General features: G+C 42.5%; 1 protein-coding gene across 1 annotated transcript in view; it reads right to left on the reverse strand.

Moving 5' to 3' along the window:
* The window catches only part of ccdc186 (coiled-coil domain-containing protein 186), a 37173-nt gene that overhangs the window by 15178 nt on the left and 5096 nt on the right, over window positions 1–16899 (reverse strand). Inside the window, 9 exon segments of the mRNA XM_080021044.1 lie at window positions 3076–3265; window positions 3492–3747; window positions 5290–5432; window positions 5545–5631; window positions 7487–7585; window positions 10476–10580; window positions 12630–12749; window positions 13269–13481; window positions 15716–15844. Of these exon segments, the coding sequence (XP_079877170.1) occupies window positions 3076–3265; window positions 3492–3747; window positions 5290–5432; window positions 5545–5631; window positions 7487–7585; window positions 10476–10580; window positions 12630–12749; window positions 13269–13481; window positions 15716–15844 (1342 nt within the window).

A 16899-nucleotide genomic window follows, 5' to 3' on the forward strand; every position in this document is an offset into this window, starting at 1 on the left:
GCACAGACTGAAGAAAGAAATAAAAAATAACTACAAATAAATAAAAGTGCCCCCTCCCCCAGATGGGTAAGCCACAACACCATGGTGATAGTTGCTTTTTCACCTCAGTAAGACAACAGTGACACCGTCGCAGCCCTGGTCTTTCCTGGAGGTACTTCATGGCTGACTTGGGGAGTTAGTCTTGGTGTAATTGCCTTGCTGGAATACCCAACCTTTCTTCATCTTCAGGACTTTAATACTTGTAACCCACAGAAGACAATCCACAAATGTGTACCCATGATCCACAAATATCTCACTATCCACAAACACGCATTTTTGATTGGTGTTGTGTAAAGCTATAGCCACAAAAATACAGAGCGATTTGCAAATACGCATAAATGCTCTATAAACACGTATTTTAATTTTACACAATGTTATGGGTTTTACAAATGTAAATAAATTCACAACAACAAATACATGTTAAGTCATATTTATGTATTTCTAGAGTCTACGTATCCAATGCCATTTTAGTCAAATTTTATTTCATAATGCCACATTTATTTATTTCGGGGGACTTTGATTTCATAATGCCACATTTCCATCTGTTATATGTAAATGATTGGGGCGTGGTTATCTCTCAGACTCCTTAGTCCGTGTTTCAAGAGGGATTGGGTGTGTATCCGACACCGCCGCCGAGCCTTTGCGGCCAGTGTAGGCGGGCCGGTCCTCGCCCAGAGCGACAAGACCCGGTCGGGGTGCAGTAAAGACAGTCCGCCCTGGTCGAGGGTCACGCCAAGCGAGGGGGCCCCGTCCATGGGGTGGAGCCGGGATGCGCAGCGAGCAACCGAGGGTAACAAATAATCTTCTGTGGGTTACAAATATTAAAGTCCAATAAAAACTTCCATACTCTCTAACATTGTCCTCTGGAATCTGTTGATATGTGATGGATGCATTGCTCCTCCAATATTTCCAGTGACCTCAGCTGTCACACAAGCCCAAAGCATCATGAGTCCACTCCCATGCTTGACAGTTGGCAAGGTGTTCTCAGCTACAAATGCTTCACCCCCCCCCCCCCCCCTTTTTTTTAATTAATTACATATATATATATATATTTTTTTTTTTTAAACCAAAACTACTTTCCTTGGTTGTCGCCCAAAAATATTTTTGGGGTTTTGTCCGTTCAAAGCACATTGTTTAAAAACGATTCAGGCTTCTCAAGGTTCTTTTTGGCGTACTTGAGGCGCTTCACTTTGGGTTGAGCTGGCAGGAAAAGCTTCTTTCTGGTAGCTGTTGCATGGATGTTGCCTTGTTGCTAAAGTGCATTGTGTTGTGTTGTGGTCTACTTGACCTATCTCAGCTACGGCTTTCTGCAGCACGTTTGCAGTGATGCACGGCTTCTTCTGAGCATTTCCCACCAGGTTTTGAGTGTACGGGTGTCTTGGTCTTTCAGAACTTGGCTTGACTTCAGCTATTTCATTTGTATTCCATTTTCTGATGCTATTCCTGACAGTGGAGGTGGGTACGTTAAAACATCGCAATTTTGTAGCCTTCTCCTTGTTGGTGGAAGTGAATTATGCTGATTGCTGAACACTTTAGAAGAGCCTATGGTTGCACTGAGTGACCACAGGCAATACTTAGTCACAATTAGTAGGCATAAGTGACCAACTTTAAAAAATAAAAATAAAGAAAGTAACAATGAATAATACAGAAGGGTTCCAAAACTTTTGCAGAGGGCCATTTTCCTTTTTTAGATGCAGAAACTGTAAAAATGTTGAATAAAAAGTAAACTTCTTTAAATTTTAAAGAATGTTTTAAAGATGTCACGTTCAACTTGATACATTTTAGAGCTCAGATCAGCCAAACGAAACCACATAAGGAGCCAAAAAATAAATAAAAAATTCTTAATAATAACAGAGGGGCTTTTGATGCAAAGTGAGAAATTAAAAAGCTTAAGATGTTTTCCACTGCTGTTACTGCAATTCCAAAGTGCATTTACAGCACATTCAGGAGAGTTTGTAACTATATGTGAATTTTTATAGTAAATATCGAAGCTGATTTAGGTATTTCAATGCAAACTACAAAGCACCTTGAGTGCAAAATGAATAAGGGTAAATTCCACAAAAATCTCAATCTCAAATCTCAATCTATTCCTATATTTTCCATACTACATATACATTTGTTAAAAGCAACTGATATACAACAACGAATCTTTAGAAAACTGAGCTTTATTCTCTTTCCTGGCGAGTGACGCCAACTTTAAACTCATGGTGCATTGGTCAACCAATAGGATCGGTGTTGTTTAGCTGCACTGCTAGGGAGGCCGGGGTCAATAAAATATTTATATACAGTTGAAACTTCTGTGGGTGATTATTGTTTTTGAAAATTTATGTTTTTGATGTATTGATGTTTTGACCATGTTCCAGAACCTGAAAAAATAGAAGATTCACGGTTGTAGATAGGGCTGCCATGATCACGAAATTTTAGTTGGCGATTGTCATACAAATAACTGCTGCCAAGAATTTAGCTGTGTTTTTTTGTTCATTTTAAGCCACTGTCATAATATCAGCTGAAGAGTGTAAAAATACACACTCACTTGAAGAAGAAGAGACATTTGACACTACACATATACATGGGTAGACATTTAATTTGCCTGACCCAATTTGATGGAAATGCATTTAATTCATATTTTATTTGTTGAAACATTTCTAACATTGTCTTAAAATCCCTCTTAAATTTGGATGGAAATACATGATTGTGGAATTTAACGATATTTTTCAAAATGATGACAATAAGCTCAAATAATTGCAATCCGACGATTATGTAATAATTGGGACAGCCCTAGTGTAGAGCAACATTATGGATGTTTTTAGCCATGGAGCCTTGTCTGGACCCTATCTCATCCATTCATTCATTTACGATGTTTGCACTTATTAATGGGAAGCCTCCCAAATAACTGAGGAACTTGGCTGGCCTAACCAGCTTGTCCCAGATATCCCAGCATGCCTTTCAACAATGACACTAACGCAGGGGAAGCCAAGCTCTCTCTTCCTCTTGTCTGTTCTTGGGCGACTCAGACGGGCAGCGGAGACGGCGTACCTTGCGTTAGCTGTTTGGCCAGGTCTTTGATGTTGATCGCATTCTTCCTCTTATTGGCCAGCAGCTCGTCCTTGGCCTCTATTACTATGGTTTCCAGTTTGTCGAGTTCTGCCTGCAGCGCCGCCCGCTGCGCCTGCAGGCCTTGAACTTCCTGCTGCCTCCGCACCTCCTCCCTCTTGAGCTGCTGGGACTGCGGAGGAGGGGGGGGACATGAGAAACTGTATGGTGGTATGGCAGTTGGTCATTCTTTTATTAGCTAAACAAAATTAATAACCTGAAGTCCATCGGACTCCAAACTGGTTTCATTTTTTTGTGGCAAATTGTCCAATATTAAAGTCAGCCAAAATAAGGCCAATTGTTTCGATCCCCCCTCCCCCCCCAATTTCTCATGCTACGATGACTTTCCGGTCTCCCACCTTGACATCCAGGAGAGCCTTGGTGTCCGTTAGCTGGCTGCGGAGCTCCTTGGAGGTGTTGCTCAGCTGGTCCAGCTGGGCTTGGAGGCCGTTGTTCTCAGACTGCAGCAGGGCGTTCTTGCTGCTCAGTTTCTCGGTGAAGCCCAGCAGCTCGGCCTCGCGCTCCCTGCTGCCCTGCACGTCCCGCTGGAGGTCTCCGATCTGGGCGTTCAGGCCGTCCACCTCCTCTCGGAGGGAGGAGAACTCCTCCTTGTCACTGGAGGATGACAGACACGACTCAAATTCACCAAACGAAACAAAACAATTCACTGAGGCGGATACAAAAAAAAAAAAAAAAAAAAAAAAAGAAAAAGGCAACAATGTTTGATTGAGGAAAAACCACGCAGGTGTTTATGACGCGCAGAGTTCCCCAGATTAAACAGACCACATGTAACCGCTACAGAAACAAGTTTACACAAAACCATCTCCCCACAGGGAAATAATCACATCAGTGATATTGTATGTACCAGTCCCAGCTGTATCTGCCAAGTTTTGTGTGATTGTCGCCACCAAAATTGATGCCACGGATTTTCTCAGAATTGGATTTTACTACTACTACTTCTGCTACTACTACTACTTCCACTACCATTGAGGGGAGATAGGTCATACTACATGTAATAATACACATCATCCACATCAAACTTATCTTTTGGCCATTTAATGCACAAAAATCTTCAAAATGACAAGTATTGCAGGGATCAGTGGAATTTGTATTCATTAGTGTGATCACAAAATCACACAATTTCCTGGAGAGACATAATCTATTGTATACACTGTAATCATAGTCAGCCTGTATTTTAAAATGGCAGACTTGAATAGAATAAAATGCTGATAGTAAAAAGATGTCATCCAACAAAACAAATCAAGGTGGAGAGACCACAGAAAGCTGCTTTTAGTAATAAACAGGAAGCGCCTTTTAGTTGGTCCATCTGTGCAGAACACCAGAAAACCCCCTTCCACAACACCACACACAGTATCTTTTGCCATACACTTCATCTTTCTTTGGTTTATCTTTCAAGGCTTCCATGAGGATTTTGAGGGAAAGGGACAAGGATAAAGCTTCTCACTTCTGTCAAAACCAATTATGGTGAGGGGGTTTTGTTGATGATTTTAGTCGACCTTGTTTCACGTGGACAAGAAGCGATAGCTTTGGTGAAAACAGGACCATGTTCTCCGTTGGAACAGAAAAGTTGAGAGACATAGCAGCTGAGAGGCGGAGCCCTCCTGTGGATGTAGCAGCGGTTCAATAAACTGTACGGCAGGCCTTTTCCCTTAACTCTCTCTGGTAGGTAAATCCTGACAGAGGTTTCCGCTAACATCCACCCGTGCTCCATCGCTCCCCCGGTTTATCTCCCTCCGAGCACTTGGCTGATAACAGCCACAATCACAAACTGTGGAACAGGGTGAGGACGCTTCCTTCCGCTGCATCTTGGTCGTAAAAAAAGTTGCGTTATGCTCAGCTTGTGCCTTGTGTTGGCACTCCTCGCCCGTAGGCTGTTACTATGTAGGTGACCCCGGCAGGCCTCAGGAATCATTATATGGAATTAAACAATCTTCTGAAATATCTAAGGATGGCTGTGGCTTCCACCATATTAGATAAGACAACACTTGATTAATGCGAGTGCGAGTAGGTGTGCGTCTTCCATTAAACTGAGAAAACGTTAAACTGACATTGTTCCCAGCAGAAGAGTCTGTGTGTGTGTGTGTGTGTGTGTGTGTGTGTGTGTGTGTGTGTGTGTGTGTGTGTGTGTGTGTGTACCGCTGGTGCTGCTCCTGCAGGGCGGTGACCTCTCCCAGCTCTTCCTTCTGTCGTCCGATCTCGGCCTTCTGCCTGTTGATGATCTCTCTGTACTTGCTGAGCTCGTCCTCCCAGCGAGGACGCTCCTCCTCCAGGCACTTTAACTGGAGAGCGCATGAAAATAAATTCCCCCATCTTACCCGCCCCTATAATGACCCCAAACCCGTGCACGCGACGTACTGTATGTACTGTATGGGTGTAATTTGCGTCGCCCACCTTGGTGCGCAGTGTAATGAGTTCATCCATGGCTTCCTTGTACCTCCTCTTCAGGTCCTCCAGCTCCCTGACCAACACTCTGTGCAACTGCCAATCAAACATGCTCAACTTCAGCTTTTAAATTTACTGTTCACATTGCAATTCAATACTAAGAATTGCAATGTGCCAGTTCAAAATGTAAAACTCTCCATGCATGGCTGTTCAAAATTCAAGACTTTCTCAGACAGTTGAATGGCACAATTTAACAAAATGTCAACGATTCAGTCCTGTGTTCCACAATGGAAGATGAAACTGCCGGTTAAAGTCACACAACGGGGAAAGACCCTGAAGCCCCGAAGCCCATTCCCACGCTGGCTCGCTGTTCATTGAACGTGTATGAATATTACACGTGTTGCGTATCCAAATTGCACCAAATTCCACACTGCAAGTCATTGGGTCCCCAGCGATATACCCGCCAAGCATGAAGTCGATTGGATGAGCGGTTGTCGAGATAATTGAAGGACATAAAGACAGACAGAGATTCCTTCCTTTATAGTTAGATTAATAATAATTATTAATTATAATTAAAGTTAATAGAAGATATCCAACAACAAACAGAAGGGGATACTAGAGCCTCTTTCCTTTGTCAAGCGTGAAATGCAAAGTTCTGCACAAACTCAAAGGGAATCTCTCTGAGTAGTTTTATCAGCAATGTTCTCTGCTTGACCAGCTGGACTATCATTTACTGACCAGACAGACATGCAAAATAAACATCACAAAGTAATGTGCCATAATGGCAGTGTAATGAGTATGATGAGTGATAAAAAAGCATTTTACTTCTCCTTGAGCAGCAAACCCCTTCTCCTTAAACAGCAAACCCACCCTCTCTGACAAGAAAACCAAGGCGAGGGGCAGAAATGTAGCCAGACCTATTATCTATTCACCTCTTCCCTCAGGGGCAATTATTTAGGAAGTCCCGAAGAGGGAACCTGCAAGAGCTGTTTAACTAATTAACGAATGAGCAGAATGAAGGTGTGACTGCAAGCCAAATGATCTATCAGCAGCTCTGATAAGAACAGACGGGGCTGACTTCTAAGAGAGGTAGCATCGGGGACAGACCGATACCACTTATTTAGTACCGAAGATTTGACAAATGCAGAGTAAGAATCGGTTCCATTACTTTTACTGCACAGTAAACTAAACTTGAGACTGTTAAGTCTGTAGAGTTATCAATATTTTTCACATTTTTCATTTATAACATTTTTTGCCTCTTTTCCCTCATCCAACATAACAACACAAAAAAAAGCAGCAGCAACTCTCCTTCCAGCTCCTACATGGTTAACAACATCTCCGTAACATAAGCAGTGATAGACTGGAAGCTGGGATATGGCTCACTAGACGGACAACTGGGGTGCAGACCGATGGAAATAGGCAATGTCTTTTAGGTTGTTGATGAAATGCACAGCAGCGTATTGATTATTTCTAGGCCATTTATTTTTAAAGGTCCCCTAAGAAGCAGGCACAGAGAAAAAGAGGCCAATGTGATTTGAGGAAGTCCACTTCTGTGCCAGTGTGTGAGCGTCTGCCCGCAGAGCCTGTCCTTGTGTTTCACTTTATTGTTCGCTCCTTGTTAAGCCAGAATAACAGCTCCAAGATTGGAAAATAAACCTTTTTTGCTGGAGTGCACGGGACTGAGCGCTTTTCATCAAGGCCAGGGCCCTGCGTGGTGGACTCTTAGAGGCAGCGCTGTATTACTGTGGGGCTTTGCAAGTTATGCAGACCATAAACACATAAACATTGTTCGACCGATTATTAATTTTGATCTTTTTCACATTTAAAATACAAGTCTCGAGTATTACAAGTTGAAATCGCAAAATGTATGCGACTGATCCGTTTGGCGTCACTTTGGTTGACTTTAAGCAAGTCTGCGAGTGCATGTGAGGATGTGAAAAATGATCCGTACCTCCTGTTGGTCGGTCTGCACCTGCTTGTGTTTCTCCAGCTCTCCTTTGGTCTCTCTCAGCTTCGCGTCCAACTCGTTAGACTTTATTTCCTCAGAGTCCTGAGGGACCGGGGGAGGGGGGGGGGGGCGACAACAGACCGTTCAGAAACAAACACAAACGACGCCAAGACAAACTGGAACGGGGAGACTCAAGCTTTTTCTTGCGGCTCGATTCGGGCACATTCCACCGGCGTGGAAGTGCAGTTTGCCAGCCATCACAACCGCACCTTGCATGTCATCAGTCAACCTCTTTGCATTTAGGAACGATCACATTAAAATGTAAATCCATGACATTGTCTGTGCTGGCTGGATTACACTGAAAAGCCATGAAATCCATTTCAAACTTCCTCCAACACCGGGTTTAGCCTCGTCACTTTCTTTCCTCCAGTTTGCCTCCTTCTGATGTTTCTTTTTTTTCCTTTTACAACACAGGATCTGCAGTTCATTATGTTTATTTTCTCCCACAAATACACGTGGCAAACTAGGGCTGGGTGGTATTTTAATATTTTTTCTTTTTGACTCATTTGCATAATCCTATAAATATATTTACATTTTTGGATGCAACATGTTATCTAAATCTAAACTAATGATGTATCAATTAAAAAAACAGGACAACTTATCAGGCTATGAGGGTTTAAGATGGGACTTTACTTGTATAAATAAAGGAAATAATAACTCAACAATTTCTCTTGAAATTGTAAAACTGTGCTGGCCCTGTGTTTGTGTGTGGATCTATCTGATCATATTATATAAATTATTATTATAATTATCAGAATTATGCCAGCACACTTAGGGCATTAATCACTCACCATGCTGACTCCTATTTCTTTTGACGTGGTTGCCATGACATCGGCTGCGCAATCTTAATCGTGGCTGTTTTTCTATTTTTCTTTCTTTACCACTCACTCACGCACACACATGCGTATAGCCCTTCTTCAGTGTAATGGGAGGGCAGCTTTCTTTTTGTATATCTGGATTTCTTAGCTGTGCTCTATTTTCCTATAGGAAACCTCTTTGGCAAAATGTTGTCATAAAAAGTGGAATATTTCGCAACACATTGGCCAAATCTTTCCACAACAACAATAGCAAACCAGTCAGGATCGCGCTGGTCGTTCAGATGTATTTCAAGTGTGTTGGGCTTGAAAAATGTGGAAGGAGTAGTGTAGTTTGGCTCTTCTTTTTATTGTGTTCTAACTGCAGCTCACATCCAATAGTAATATTGCATCAATGTGTGGCCTCCCTCCCCTTAGGACTGTAGCACTACTGGTACATCAGTAATGCTTGCTGTGTGAGAGACATGGGACAGCGAGGAAGGCATGGGACACGCCCAACCGGCCAGTTCAGCCGACTCAACGCTAGATCAGTGGGGTGACGGATCGCCCTCACATGTGATCTGGGCTCCAACCTCCAAAACACTCGGCTTTATAGGGGGAGAGCTGTGACATTATGATGGTGCCCCCTGGTTGCCGCATGGTTGCTGGGGGTGGGGCTATGTGGGGCATTTCCCCAATATCTTTATATGTGTTTCCATGACAACTGGGTTTTTCCTCCTCTTTGCTGGACTTTTCCCCAGAGGAAACATCTCGGGCAAAATTTTGGCACGTATAGTGAAATGTTTTGTAAACCACTGGCCAAATCTTTCCACAATGTATGAGCACACCCGTCGTGAGCAGGTCGTTTGGATGTATTAAACCTGTGATTGACTCGAGAACTGTGGGAGGAGTAGCGTCTAGAAATTTGGCTACGATAATAAGATGTGGAATAATAGTAAGCTTGCGCACTTACTTCATAAGAATAAATCAAACATCTGAGAGAGTTCATTTTGAGCGTTGGTCTCGTTCTGCGTACCATCATGATATTTCAATCCGATGCACCCGATTAGGATTTTTGAAGATCCAAATGGAGTGCAATGGGATAGATTTATCAGGAGATATCTTGATATGTGCAGAGACCAGTTCTCACCCAGCCCTGTGACCAGCAGCTGAGAGACAGCTCCAGCAGCTCTTTGCCACCATCCCAAGGCACAGAGGAAAACTGCCGCCAAACTGTCGCCCTCAGACAAAGTTAAACTGAAGGTAAATACTCATGACAAATTACTGGCCGAGCTAAGCCTCCCCTGCAGCGTAGCAGGCCAAGAGGGTATTTAATCTGTCAATCTACCATGTGCCGCTCTGAAGACCTTTTTAAAAATTAACAGGCACACAGTGGCCGTGGGCCTCCGATGAGGATTAAAGTATTTCCAGACGACTTGTGGTCGTGAGACAGTTCAATAGAAGATCTTATTGCTTTGTCTCTACAGAGGCAGTAGATGAGCTGCGAGCAGAATGCAAAAAAATAGCAAAAAACCTTCCATGTTATTAGAAGCTCAAGTTGTACAATCCGGAGCGCTGAGCAACTTGACCGCTGAGCAAAGTGTGTCTGTGATTCTGTGTTTGTGTGTGTGTCTGTGTGTTCAGCAGAAAATCTTATTGCTTTGCCTTTTTCAGAGACAATAGATGAATTGCAAGCTAAACAGGATGGATCTACTAAAAAGCAGGAAAAATATGCATGGTAAAAAAAGATAAAAAAGTTGAAATAAAAGAAGGCTCTTTAAAACTGAATGTCAAATCAATTGCGCAGGTTATTGCAGGAGAACCGATTTTGCAGAAGTGTTGTGGTGGTGACGTGGCACAACTTGAATAGTCAACTTAAAATAACCTACTCAGAAGTTTTAGAAATGTGATATTGTATGTTGACAAATGTACGACTTTAAAGGCAGAATTGGAACGGGACTTTTAGGGAAAGGGCATCGATACCTCTTACAGTGCGGCATGGATATAGAAAGTGAATCCAGAAAAGGCCAGAAATGATTTTAACAGCCTCGCCTCATTTCCTGTACTGAGCAGACGTACTTTGTAGAGTTTCTACGTCTGCGTTGTCACACATGTATGGACTCCAGGCGAACACACACCTGGTACGTGCGGATCATGTCCTGGCAGTTCTTGCGGATCTGTTCGGTTTCCTCTCGGGCCTGGGCCAGTTTGGCCGTGGTCTCTCTCAGCTTGTCTTTACTCTCCTGTGGACAGGGACGTTACGAATGAGACAGCACGGCACAGGGCGTCTGCAGGCAACAAAGACATCTTTTCGAGACAAACCGGATCCAAATTTAAGACGGGAAGAAAAGATTTCTGGTCAGGTTCAGCAGTTTAGGGTTTAGCTAACGTCAGAAATGTTTGTTCTGATTTAGAAGAATCTCTAAATGACTCATTTTGACGGAAGGAAAGATATAGATGAATCAGACAAACTGTTTGTTGAAATGAAGACCTCATAAATACATACTGAGGTCTTTTTAATGACCTTTAGGGCCTAATATCTGTAAAGCTGAATTGAAGACATGAAGAATTTGCAGAGGCCCTGCCATAGCACTGTAATGATCAGGGAAAATAACTTCTCCAAAGCAGCGGAGGACACAAAATATGAAAATGAAACGAGTAACCTAATGAACAGCATCATTAAAATATACAGTATAATATGTTTGGATATGGTTATAACCAATATAAACAGGTTAATCCCACCCAAACTGACAAAGACAACAATACAAAGCTTTAGTATCCATTAGTTGCTGGGAAATATCTATAGTATATTGATATTTTCAAGGAATACCTCAACATTGATCATTTGATTTTGGGGATGACTATTGGAGCTTTCATAAGACTTTTACGCACAAGAAATAGTTGAGTGCATCTGAATATAAATATATTCATTAATAATGTGGATATTATGACTAAGTGGATAGAGGCAGTGACAGGAATGCAGTCTACAAAGTTTACTTGACGGTAATGCAGCAGAAAAAAAAGCAGAAAAAATACATTTTGACTATATTATAACCAAAATCCCAGATGCTGTCTGGCATCACAATATTGACCTTATCAATATATTGCACAGCCCTAGTGTCTATCACAACTAAAAAGTTGCGTATCCCCTTTCCCACAGTTTAAAATACAGACAGGCATCATTTAGCAACAGACATCATCGAAAAAAACCTGCCCCTCAGGTTGTGATACGGCCCGAGGATATCAGCCCCCTGAACACGCCTCATGCAGCCATCTTCATCACATAGCAACCGCTGATGAAATGTCTAACGAGCCAATCTGTCTCCGGGAAATAGGATCTGTGGAAGAAATTCTTCTGCAATGATCGGTGAGGTTAATCTGCCCACTACAAGAAAACAAAAACTGAGAATATTCAAGATTATTTATACCTTAGAATAAAGAGAAAGATTCAGTACTGCTCCAAAGCAGTCTTCTGATCAGTCTCATCTTATTTCTGATCAAGAGGGCTTTATACAACAACAGAGGGTGTGGCTTGGGTCAGAAGTCATTTACAAGTCTGTGTCCCTCAACTGTCTCCCTGGATGCCAACCTCAAACAGTAAATTCACAGGAACTTGTAAATGACCTGACAGACGCGGATTACAATCCCTTACAATGCACCTCCAGGCTCCCTGTGGTTATTCTTCCTCTCCTCACAAGGTAAACAGGGCCAAATGTGATCTGGTTCTTCCATGTTAGAACTACATTGTAGAGAGAAAGAACATTTCTCTTTACATAAAGTTGGGGGGGGGGGGGGGGGGTTCCTGGGAAAACAGAGACAATGTTTTAAAAAACTCCCCCTCTGGAGGTAGAGGCCTTTGATCTATTTAAATAAGACAACGTAAGCCCCTTGCTTGGAACAGATAGATGTACATCATTTCAGGTAAACAGCAGCTATATACGCATTTTTTTTGTTGTGTGTATTTCCTAACTTCAGTTATCTGGCGCCATCAGAGGAGATTGAGATCTCTGCGCCATCCTTGTTTTGCATTTTTATGTGTAAACAAATGTTTAAAGTATTTGCATGAATGCTATGAACGGTGCTCTGGAGCTTGTGTTTGTGTGGATTGCTGTGTTCTGTTTGAGACTCCTCACAATGGGATGGATGCTGTTTAATCAGGTAACCAAAGGAATTTGGATAAAAAGGTCAAAAAAAAAAAGTTAAAAAAAAAAAAAGGTCAAAAAATTAAAAAAAAAGGTCAAAAAAATAAAAAATAAAAATAAATAAAGGCATAAACAATGGCATCAACGGACCTTGTGGGCGTCCATCTCGGTCCTCAGCTTGTTCTGGGCCCATTTCACTTTGATGAGCTGTGAGTTGATCTCCTCCTTGAACTTATCCAGCTCTCTGGTCAACCTGTTGACTTCCCCTTCCTGTGAGTACAGAGGTCAGAGAGTTTGGAGAGGATAAGAACACAGTCAAAGAGTCTCACTCTGAATCTCTTTGTATTTTGTGACCACATAGCAGTTAAAAGAGAAAGAAAACCAAAGTCAATGTCTAGCAGCAGTAGCAGGAGCACATTTAAAGTGGTAATCCATAAGATTTATTTGTGAACGAGACTCCCTGTAGCACTGCACTACAAACAGCCATTCAATTCATTTGTGTGATGCACATGTTGTAGCATGTTGTTCTATTCTTCCTGAGTTGCTGCCCCCTCAAACTGCCTACTACTCCCTGCTGTTGGTGGCGGGGTCCACTTTTCCCGGCAAGAGGATAGGAAAAAGTACAGGCACACGCAACCACCCCCAACAAACACCTAAAATCTGACACAGACGAAAAAAATCAAATACTAAAATGAATAACAAACGTCTGTGGATTCCTTAGTGCACGCCGAGGGGGCCACGGACCCCAGCTTGGTAAAACCCTGTAATAGCCAGCCCTCAGGACGTCACCTTGGCGTCGTGCAGCTGCTGCAGGCGGCCTTTCTCCTGGGCTAGCTGGTTCCCCCGCAGGGCCTGGCGGTCCACTTCCCTGCTGGCCTCCCTCAGCTTCTTCTCCAGCGACTCCTTGTCCCTGCGCAGGTCCAGAGACTCCTTCTCCCCCCGCACGTACTTCATCACCATGGTCTCCTTCTCCTGGCGGGCCTCGTCACACTTCTTATTCACCTGGGAACAGAATGAAGGCTGCGTCACCTCTCACCCAGGGTTTTTTTTGTCCCACGTCCTTCAAGTTACAATGTGTGGACACAACGGTGGACTTGACGAGGAGCAAAGTTGACCGTAAGGCTCAGCCCTGCATTTCATTCTCAGCTAAATCAGTGAGTTAAAGCAAAGTTTATTTATAGAGCACCTGTCTAGACACGGTCACAAAGTGCTTTGCAATAAAAAAATACAAAAAGGTAGTGACATAAAAAAAACAGACAGACACAACACAAAGACAGAAATTAAGCATCGGCCAGTTTGAACTGGTGGGTCTTGACCTGCTTCGTAAAGGTGTCGACAATGATCTAATGAGTTCAATGATCTTAAGTCCAAAGTGAGGAGACTTGAGCTACTACTAAGGCTCGTTACCCTTGGATTTGGTCTAGACCATGGGATGGTTGTCAAACATTGGTCAAAATAACCTATTTATAGTGACCGATTTGTAGTGTAAGGATGACGTAGGTCAATAATGCATGCTGGCACGTGGTCATGTTACATTCTATACTTGATTACAATCATTTTGATCGGAAATCATCAGTCTGATCAAAGATTGTTCAGGAGGTTTGTTGAGCTCAGGAATGGGAAATCAGGGACTAAACAAAGTCAGAACTGCCTTTTGAATACAGAAAGGCAGTAGAGGCCGATATGAGTCCGTAGACCTGCTCGACTGGTTAGTTCACTGGTTTCCACATTGCCATCAGGGTCAAACGCCTCCCCTGCTCGCTGTGATTCAGCAGAGCAATGTAAACCCAAGAACAGAACTGTGTGAGGGAGATTCGGGGACTATCGATTACAGTGATAGTCGCTTATTTAAAGCAATCCTATTGCACGCATGGTATCTAATTTTGATAACAATCATATGAGCAATTCTCAAATGTTTTGAGGAGCACCTCAGTATAAGAGGGGGGTCTAGAGAAGGGGTACACCCAAAATCCAACCTGATTCAATCACCTCTCTATTTAAATGGCATGGTAACTTTTTTTTCCTTTACTACACCTTGTTTTGTTTGAATTTGTGCTAATTTAATGCTAGGGAGAGCAAAATTATCTTGAAACTAACATTCACATGGATTTTTGAACCAATATCTGACTATTAGGAAACATATGCCTAAATTTTTTTCCCTGCCGACACCCCGTTGGGGCCAGGCACCTCAGGTTGGGAAGTGCAGGTCTATGGGGAGTAATGTCTGTCTATAGAACCTCTTTTGACTTCTGTTTACTGGGCAGTGAAATTGAATTCTGTTAAGCGAAACAAAACTGTCAAGGGCATTTTATTCATCTTTTTTTTTTTTGTTTCGCTCACTGCAGAATGAACACCCAGCTTATTACCACGCCTCACTGAAGTGGTGGGCTCTGCGGTAACAAGAGTAGTGTGCAGCGACCATAGAGGTTTATCTCATAGCTTTTAATAAAACCTATTCAGCAATCCAGGCCATGACAAAGCAAAAAAGCAAAAGAAGACAAATCTTAAAAAAAAAAAAAAAAAAATCACAAGTCTGGAATTTTGGAACCCTTGCGCTTATTTTTTTCCCCGATCCTTGGTAGTCATGGCGAGCGATTGGCACCAGAATCTTTTAAATTGATCCAGTATTGAGAGAGAAGATTCTGTCAACTGCGGTGCTCTAGTGGTTCAGGAATACTACTAATACTATAATAGTACAAAGCTGCTTTTTAAATTCACACTTGGGGTTGATCCGTCCAGCCATTGGTCACTAAGTGGGAGCAGCTTAAAGCTGAGGACAAAGAGGGCTTTCACATCAGATCACAGGGTCTTCTTATTCGGAATGTATTGGGTTGTTCATTGAATTGGCAATAGGCAACAACAATTATATTGTTAAAATATATATCTTAATCAGGGTTCGACAGCAACTTACAGAAGTGGTCACCTAATATGCAACCATACATCAGTTGTTGGTTGTCACAAAGACTGACAAAAGGGTTGCCAAATTTCAATCTTTTCATAATTGAGTGATGCAATACATAATTTCTAACTCATGTTTCAATAATAACGCCTGTTTCCATTTTGGACAGAGTAAATAAATCCATGTTCCAGGAACAAATTTTCCCAAACTTTCTGAACATACAGAGGGATACTGCAATTATTTTTGTGTTTAATTAAACAAAGGCCATTTGTTTAATTGAACAGTAGAGTATACTTGGCTTATTGAAAGGAGCTGCTGGTCGGGCTTCCTGCGTTACCTGCTCCAGGCGGTGCGACATCTCCCTCTGCAGCTGCTGCAGAGCGCCTTTGGCCGCCTGGTCCTGGTGAACCAGTTTGTCCCGCGACTCCTTCAGCTCCCTGAGGAGCTCCTCCACACGGTTCTCCAGCTGCGGGGAAACACAAAAGGCCCTTCAGGTTAGACGGCATATCAAACGGCGCCCGCGCCTCGGCAACCTGCCACGCGACAAGACACTCGCCAGCGGCCCGGAGGAGTTTGGTAAGTATCACTGTGCTGGAAGTGGAAGGGAGATCAGCGCGAAATACGGCAAAAGCTCAACGAGATATGAATGAAAGGAGATACGCTGCTAGCAAACTAAACCTGAAAGAACAACACGGCTGACCTTAGAAGACGTTCCCTTCTTTTGCTTTAGGATATTTGAATGCTCAATATCAGGGATGGAAGTAACAAACTACAACTACTCACATTACTGTAATTAAGTCATTTTATATGTGTTCCTGTGGATTTTTGTAAAGTCTGTAATTTTACTGTCACTTAAGTATTCATTACATTATGTAATCTACCTTGCGTCTTTTACAACCACCAAAAGCTCCAGAATGCATGAATTTTATCCAAACCCCTCATCTGAATTTTTTATTTATTGTGACCAATAAGGTAATGGTTGTCCGTCAGCTGGTCCCAATCATTTCCATTTGGCCTTCATAGGACACATTTAGTACGCTGCTTTATCCGTGTGTGATGTAAATGCCGATCTGTGGATTGATGGATCCATTCATACAATGTATTATTAGAGAAATATCTGCAAAGCTTTGCTGAGAAGAAGCTGAAATATAATTTCTACATGGACCTCCCCTTTCGACTGAACGCCCCTATTGATAAAGGCATTAAAGATCAGAGGTTAAAAAGCAACCAAGAGTAGTTTTTGACCGAAGTATTTTCCTAGACCAGTAGTTTTAGTTGTAGTTCACTACACTACTCCTATTTGAGTACATGTTTCAGTACACTTTACACCATTTGCCCTTATTAATCCAACAGCTCCTGATAAATAAGAACCAGCAAAAACATGGCTGAAAACTAAAGAACTAAAGAAATATGTCTAAATTGGACACAAACCACACAAGCTTTACATCACTGAAAACCCCCATCATGTACACTGCATCTTGCATTGTAAACAACACGTAATCGAACCCTGTTACTCAAACA

This window comes from Zeus faber, assembly GCF_960531495.2.
Source record: "Zeus faber genome assembly, chromosome: 20".
Lineage (NCBI taxonomy): Eukaryota > Metazoa > Chordata > Actinopteri > Zeiformes > Zeidae > Zeus > Zeus faber.